General features: G+C 41.6%; 1 protein-coding gene across 4 annotated transcripts; it reads left to right on the top strand.

Moving 5' to 3' along the window:
• Positions 1-1413: 1413 nt before the first annotated feature.
• Positions 1414-7210, top strand: CNEP1R1 (CTD nuclear envelope phosphatase 1 regulatory subunit 1). Of its 4 annotated transcripts, none has more exons than XR_008841374.1 (7): positions 1414-1521; positions 3579-3650; positions 4981-5054; positions 5376-5485; positions 5616-5670; positions 5931-6033; positions 6454-7210. XR_008841374.1 is itself a non-coding variant. In XM_056500555.1 (6 exons), exons 1-6 carry the CDS (start codon positions 1497-1499, stop codon positions 5970-5972), a joined length of 378 nt encoding a protein of 125 aa, XP_056356530.1. In that variant the 5' UTR covers positions 1414-1496; the 3' UTR covers positions 5973-7210. The 4 variants fall into 4 exon arrangements, 2 of the variants coding, with proteins under 2 accessions (XP_056356530.1, XP_056356528.1); XR_008841373.1 differs by having other exon boundaries at positions 1421-1701; XM_056500555.1 differs by having other exon boundaries at positions 5931-7210.
• The last annotated feature ends 209 nt before the right edge of the window (positions 7211-7419 follow it).

Below are 7419 nucleotides of genomic sequence, written 5' to 3'. Positions count from 1 at the left end.
CACATGGAAGACATAATTCCAACCACCACCAGTATCATGTTTCTTCTGTTTTTTAAACTAGCAAAACTGGTGTAAACTAACTAGACAAAACTATAATAAACTGGACTCAAACACTCTTAAGAAAATAAAAGGCCATCATTTACATTCAGTGAGCCATCACCAAAGAAAAAATAATGTATGAATTTCTAGAATACAATTTTTTTTGTAATTATGTTTAAATCAATGAGAGCAAAATTACTATAAATCATATTTTCATTATTTTCTAGGTTCCTTTTAAGAAACAGAAGGAGAGAAATTACAACTCAACCCCGAGAGCACTTCAGTGCCTCTGCTTTAAGCAACACAAAATTCTTACTGGACTACAAAATACAACCCAGGCTCCAGTACCAGCTAGCTGAAAACAGATGGCAGTGCAGAGAGCCCGGGTCCCCGGAGAGCTCACTAACCGAGTCACTCAGTAACTCAGAAAGCTTCCATTTGGCAAACAGTTCAGCTACCTCTGTAGCCCAGCTGGGCTAGCAGCAGGCAGGCCTGTGGGATCACCATGGCTGATTCCTGTATGTCCCACGGGACACTCACACCCGGCAAAGAAACCCAACCCTTCTGCACTACTTTTGGGTGACCATTACTTCCGCCGCTGCCATCCAGTCTGAGGTTGCCACCGCTGGAGCACAGCCGGGCAGCAGGGCAGGGACACAGCGCTGCTGCTGTCCCTGTCACAGAGGCCAGCCCCTGGTGCCACACCGCTCCTGCAGCAATGACGTGTGGCAGCACCTCACACCCCTTCTAACAGAGATACACACCCAGAGACAGACAGACAGATGGTCAGATGGACAGATGTGCCCCAGTGCCATCCTCCTGCACAGAAACCCTGATGAATTGAGATTGTGTGTGCAGGATATTCAGCCTACTGCTCGTGCTTGTAGCTCACAAGAGCTTTGCCTGGCCCTACTGAGGAGACCCCAGGTCAGTCTTACTGGCCCAGTTTTCACAAGCAGCCTTTAAATGTGGGCACTGCCATGGCTCTCCCAAGCGCCTGGGCGAGCAGCCTGGCCGTGCCGGAGCGCTGCTGCTGACGGCGAGCGGGAGGGTGCAGAAAATCCCCCGAATGAACAAGCGCAGAGGCTGGCCCTGGGCTGTCTTGAAGGAAGAACATTGTATCTTCTTTTCTAGCTTTTGTTTTCTGCCCAGACACGTATGGAACAGCCGTCTCAAGTTATGTGAGGATATTAGGAGGCGCCAAAAAAAAAGAAAAACCCGCGGTGCTGCAGTGTAATAGACAAAGTTCAACGCAGCCGCTCGGTAACACCCCTGAGCCGGCCGAGCCGCGCCCCTTCCCGCCGTGGCCAATGCGAGGCGCGCTTGCTGCGGGCGGCGCGGCGGGCGAGTAGCGCGGGGCGTTGTTGCGGGGCCGGGCCGGCGGGGCGGGGCGGGGGCCGCGGGGAACGGCCCGTGCTCGGTGCTCCGCCCGGTGCGCGCCGCTCCGCCCGCCCGCCATGAACTCCCTGGACCAGGCTGAGGGTGAGTGCGGCCGCTCGGAGCGAGCCCGGAGCTGCTTCTTCGGCGCGCCGGGAGCTGCCGGCTCTGCGCCCGGGCTGCCCGAGCGCGCTGCCCCGTCCCTGCGGAGCGGGACGAAGCGGCCGCGGGAGGCCTCGGCTCCCTCTGCACCGCGCTCCCGGCGCTCCTCCTCGGCCCAGACAGGCGAGCTAGGGCGGGGTTCCGGGGCCTCCTCGGCGTCCTGCGCTCGGGGCGGGCTGTGCTGCGCTCGGGCCGGCCCGCGGAGCAGGGCCGCGGGAGGGCCTGTGCTGAGGGGCTGCTGCCTGCTGGGAGGAGGGAGTGCCCGCGCTTCCCCTGCGCTGCCGTGCTCGGCTGTGGCGGATCAAAATCCTCTTGAGCCGTGGGAGCTCTTTGCCCGCTCACGGCTTTCGCTTTTCTTTCAGCTCCTGAGCCCCACTAGGCGCTACCCTGAGCCAAGGCTCCTTTCGCATTTGAAGAACGCGACCTCGAATAGCCCCTTCTTGTCTAGGACACTTGGTGGTTTGGGTTACAGGTTCCTTGAAGTGACAGGATGTCAAAACCCTGAAAGGAGTTGATAGTGTCCAAGGACTGGTAGAGATTTTTAAAATGGACCAGTGTTCCGGAATTAGCGCTAGGAGTAGGCAATGTCGACAGATGCCGATAGTCCGGCGTTGTCAGGGCTTTGTTGCTATGCTTGTGCAAGCTGAGCGTTCGCAGAAGTGTGCCCTGCTAGTCACAGCTGCCAAAGGGACCCGCTCAGAGAAGGTTCTTACAACGTGCATAGTTAAAAATAAGTTAAAACTTATATTTTCTTTTTTCTGAAAAAGTTTTTTTCATATTTTGTTTCAGTGATGTCTGCATTCTGTGAGTGTTTTCTTAGAGCTTTGTTGTCAATAGCGTGTTTTGATGCCTGCGGGGTGCTGTTTCTCAAATAGCAGGTTTTCATGTGGTGCCTTGTGTTCCCCCTCTCGCTTCAGTGACTAGTTGGAGGGGTTTGTGCTAGTCAGGGAACAGTTAATTAGCTGTAATTGCTGGCAGTGGTTTTAACTTCCCCAGAAGGGAAGTGGAGGACAGGCCATTAACTACCGTGTTCTTGGCAGTAATTAAGACTAGTTAGCTGTTCTGTGGCAGAAATCAAGATATTGTATTCTTCCCCTTTAAGTTCACCTGCAAGCCACTTAGGAGTAAATTCACAGTGTAAAAAACTGCTTTCATAAGCTTATGTTTTCTAAGCTTATTCTTTAAGTGCTTTGGTGTGATAACTAATATGGCAATAGTTGAAAGTTGAAGTTCCACGTTTATGCTGACAGAGACTTTAGATGAAAGTTAAGTTGATCTTAATTAAAACTTAACTTCACATAGAATTCTAGGTTTAACTGGAATGATATCAAATATTGACCTTGTTGAACAGAAGTGTAAATCTAACCTGGGCTCAAGGTAAAACAGCCCCTTGGAGACAATTAGGAAAATCAAATTGAAATGGATTTAAGAGCAGTTTCAGTGGAATTTCATGGAAGTAGTGCTTGCTGTGAGATTTTTTTTATATATGTGTATTTATATCATGACACTCAAAGTTTCTACAAAACAAGGTCATCAAAGCCACACTGCTACAAATAATCACTTGAACACTGGCAAATGACCAACTTTTTTTTAAACAAAATACCATTATATTGATAGTAGAATGTAATGGTTTCCTGATATACTTAGTACTTAAAAATGTGATACTTTTTATTGTTTTGAGAGACAATTTAAGTTACTATAAATCTAAGTCACTATTTCCAAGGGTGTCTGAAATAGTGTGGTTTCTCAGCTGTATTGATTTTTCTTTTTTGTAAGTGGGAATGTTTTTTGCTTTTAGATTTACTCCACCACTGTACTTTTTGCCTGAAGTTGAGTAAAGCTACTATGACGGGACTTTTACTGCATATCAAGGATTAGTTTTCTCTGGCTAATTAAGAACTCGGTGTGCATGGGGGAAAAATGAATTCTTTTTCTCTTCTACTTTAAAATATGACTAAACAGATGAAGATCTAACTATGCTTGATATGCATCTTCCCCAGATCTCAAAGCTTTTGAAAGAAGACTTACTGAATACATTGCATGTTTGCAACCAGCTACAGGACGTTGGAGAAGTAAGTTTGAAGTTCTAAGGAATAAATAGGAATCTGTCTTTCAAGTATGTTAGATTTACCACTGTGTATCCTCTTTTTTAAGTTTGCCCAAAGAAGAATTTGTATTTAGACTTGCTTTAAAATTTGTGGCATACACTCTGCAACAAGTTAATACAGGATAATAAACTGATATTTTAGCCATAGTTAGAAAAATGATGTTTGTGTTGAATTGGCTCAAGGCTGAATTATTCTGGAAATATCTGAAACAATAAGTTGTGTTTGTTTCTGTTTTATTTGGTTTTTATTATGTTACTGAAGTTTTTTTCTTCAAGACTCAGACTTCCCAGACAGTTGCTGTAGTTACTTAAAAGAAATATGATCAGGTGAGAGAATCCCTGTAAAATTGAAGATGAAAAAGTTATAGCAGTGTACCATAAAGGCTACTTTGTTATGACAGGAAGGTTTGAAGAAGGCAGGAAGACAAAAAATTCCACAGATATGCTGCCAGCTTTGGGATCAGTGGTTTGTTGTGTAATCACACAACTTTGTTTTGTTTTTGAGACTCTGCTGAAGTTTTCCTACTCAAAGAATACAGTCTGTTTTTAGAACACATAAAATTGTATATCTTTTCTCCTGAGAGGTCAGTTTTGAATGAAGGAACTGAAGGAATGACTACTTAGAAGGCAAAACCAAACACCACTACCACCACCTCAAACCCACTTGTTTCAGAGCAATCAGATATTTATATGTAGTTCTGCTGGGTTTGCACACACCTACTTTAGGAATGCATTTGGCTTCCAAAATATTTTTTTTTTCTGTCAGTTATAATTTAAAATAAAATAGTGGAAACTTTAAAGCATATTTAAATGAAGTTTGCATGACTAGTATTGTATTCAGTGGCTCATGTGTTTCCCAAATTGCTTGTTTTGTATTTCACATAAAAGAGGGACTTTCTGTTTTAATTATAATGTTATAATGTTAGCTTTTCTTCCTGTTACCCTGAGAGGAAGGTATTTATATGATGTAGAGAAAAAGCTCTGTGCTATCAATAGTTATTTTTCAACTTTCTTTTGAAAAGATAACTTTGATTTCATCTTTCAGGATGTTTTTACTTGACAGAATTTAGATTTTCAGATGTACTTATTCTGTCCCTGAAGTTTGTACAGAATCCTTAGGGTTTCACATATTAGAAGTTTTTTTGCTTATTTTTATTTCTGCTTTCCAATTAGAAACTTTTCCTCCCTCAGAAGTGAGTAAAGAAATAAGTGTTTAAGAGTTGCTGCTGAGAAATAAATGCATTTAAATATGAGTGAAATATACTGTTTATGACTCTCATTCTTTTCTTCATTAGTGATTTTGATAGTGGTGTCAGTCTGCACAGCAACTGGGGCTTGGAACTGGTTAATCGACCCAGAGACACAAAAGGTAAGATCAGGCTAATGCCAACTGTGCTGTGTTCCATAGCTTGGTGCTGCAGTGGTGTATTGAAAACTGAAAGGCTAAACACATACCTACATAAAACTGGGAGGTGATTTTTAGTAAAGCTATCAAGCTGTCTGGAATTGTTGTGGAATGTGTCCTGGGACAATGCCTGCCAAAATACTTTACCCGGAATGCTTATCTAAATTGTTCACAAGTACTTGGAAATGGTTAGGAGCATATTTTATTTTTAGTTAAAGTGATCTAGGCAGTGACTTTATGGGTTTTAGAAAGCATGCAGTTGGACTAATCTGGTTTCTTTCCTAGGTATCATTTTTCACGTCACTGTGGAATCACCCATTTTTCACAATTAGCTGTATTACCCTAATAGGCTTGTTCTTTGCTGGAATACATAAAAGAGTGGTGGCACCATCAATGTATCCTTTGATAATGTTTGTCATGTTAAAAGTGTAGTTACTGCAGTTGTTGAAGCCTCTGCTGCTTTTTTAGTTTTTACTTACTTGTGTGTACAAGTGTTTGCTGCTTTCCTTGACACAATCCACGCAGTATAGCAGCCCGATGTCGAACTGTTTTGGCAGAATATAATATGTCCTGTGATGATGTAAGTGTTAGTGCTTCATTGCCTAAACCTTGTTTGTTAAAAAAAAAAAGTAAAAAATAAAAGAAATAATTAAAAAATTTTCTGAACAGCACTTGTATATACCTTAGCAAATTCTGTGCATCTGTAAAACTGGAACGTGGAATACTTAGTATCATTTTGTGTGTTGTTTTAAACTCTCCCTGTAACATTGAACTTGAAGTGCAATTGTTGGCTTCAACTTTTAGGGTTTAAACTTTTATTTATTTTGTTTTCTCTTGCAGACTGGAAAATTAATTTTGAAACCTAGGCCTCACGTTCAATAAGGGCTGTCTTCCTTCATTTTTTTTCCACTGCCATGGAAACCAAAAATGACCTTTTTTTAAGGTAGTATGATAGCAAAAAATCGAATGGGACTGGTTGTCACTGCCTGGGAGTAGAAGTCTTAACACAGTTGACAGTGAAAGTGTGCAATATTACTTTCTTGAGTATTTATCCAAATTCTTTGTTATCACGTTATCAGTGCTTTTGCTACTTCTTATTACCTCTTTTTCAGTATTAGTGTCACTTTTTTACTTCAGCTAGAACAGAACATACAGGTGAAGTATGTTAATCGGCAATGAAATGGAACTTGAAAATGAAACCTCATTTGTGTTGTCTTTGTAAGCTATTGTAAATAGCAAATCGATGCCAATGTTCAGGAAAAAAGTAATATCTGGTGTATGGATTTTCTTGTTCTCATGGAGAGTATTGAAAGGAACGTTTGCCATTCTCCTGATGTTTTATTAGCACACTTCCTCATTACAGCTGTCCTTGTCTCCTGGTCACTGTTTTTGGAACTGGTTTAAAGGCTCGCAGGAGGACTGACTGTTTATGCCGGAGAAAACTGGTCTTACTGTTTAAGAACTTCGCAAATATATCAAGGATCATATTTGTCAAGTTTTGTATATAGTGCACCAGCCACTTTCCTCGTGGTCATACATAGTTCCTTGTTTGATCTGGTTCAGAACTTATTTTAAGATTTTAATTTTTTTAAAGATTGTCTTAAATATGCTTGTATCTTCCCAGTTGTATGACCGTACTGTATCTAAATCCACTCGACCATTCTGAGTGGATTTTTATGCTGTGATAGTTGGAATATGAAACTCGTATTGCAAATGTATAACTTCAGATTTGGTGAAGAAAATCTAAAGAGTGCCACAATAAAATAAGAAAATTTGTTATTCAGAGTGTTAAAAACAAGGTGTGGATGATATATGCATAAAGCGTAACTTTCGAATAGCTAAAACTGTCAAGTTTTAAGAGTTTAAGTTGTTCAAGGTGCCTTTTTAAATATTTTGAACTCTTTAAATTGATTCTAACTGCAAAGCTCTTGCAACTTCAGTAACCCCTAGTACAGGGTAGACTGGCTTTTAAAGGCAGTCTATTGATGTAACTTTGTCAGTTGAAACTTTAAGAATTGTTTTCTGGATTTTTTTCCAGTGAGTCCTCTGCCCATCTATTATTTTTAACTGCTGTATATTTTGTAGGTAAATGTGTATAAAATAAAATCTTTGTATAAATAGGTGTTATTTTCTTTTATACTGTGCAAATACAGATCTCCACTGAACACAGAAGAACTTCAGAAAATTTTTAGCTGCATTCTGTAACTTTCATACCGGAGTAACATTTCCTGTATTTGATGTGGTTCTTATAATCTAAGATACTGACACCAGAGAGGAAACCCTTTCCAGGTTTCCATGCTCCAGGTCAATCCCGCCTCTGTAAGTGCCC

Source organism: Oenanthe melanoleuca, chromosome 11, assembly GCF_029582105.1.
Source record: "Oenanthe melanoleuca isolate GR-GAL-2019-014 chromosome 11, OMel1.0, whole genome shotgun sequence".
Lineage (NCBI taxonomy): Eukaryota > Metazoa > Chordata > Aves > Passeriformes > Muscicapidae > Oenanthe > Oenanthe melanoleuca.
Note: the sequence above shows the minus strand (reverse complement) of the source record. Positions and strands in the feature narration are given on the sequence as shown.

Coding starts and splice junctions, on each gene's coding strand:
- CNEP1R1 (XM_056500553.1), top strand. CDS start 1,497: ATGAACTCCCTGGACCAGGCTGAGGGTGAGTGCGGCCGCTCGGAGCGA. Junction 5,486..5,615: donor AGAGTGGTGGCACCATCAAT/GTATCCTTTGAT, acceptor CAATCCACGCAG/TATAGCAGCCCGATGTCGAA. Junction 5,671..5,930: donor ATAATATGTCCTGTGATGAT/GTAAGTGTTAGT, acceptor TTTCTCTTGCAG/ACTGGAAAATTAATTTTGAA.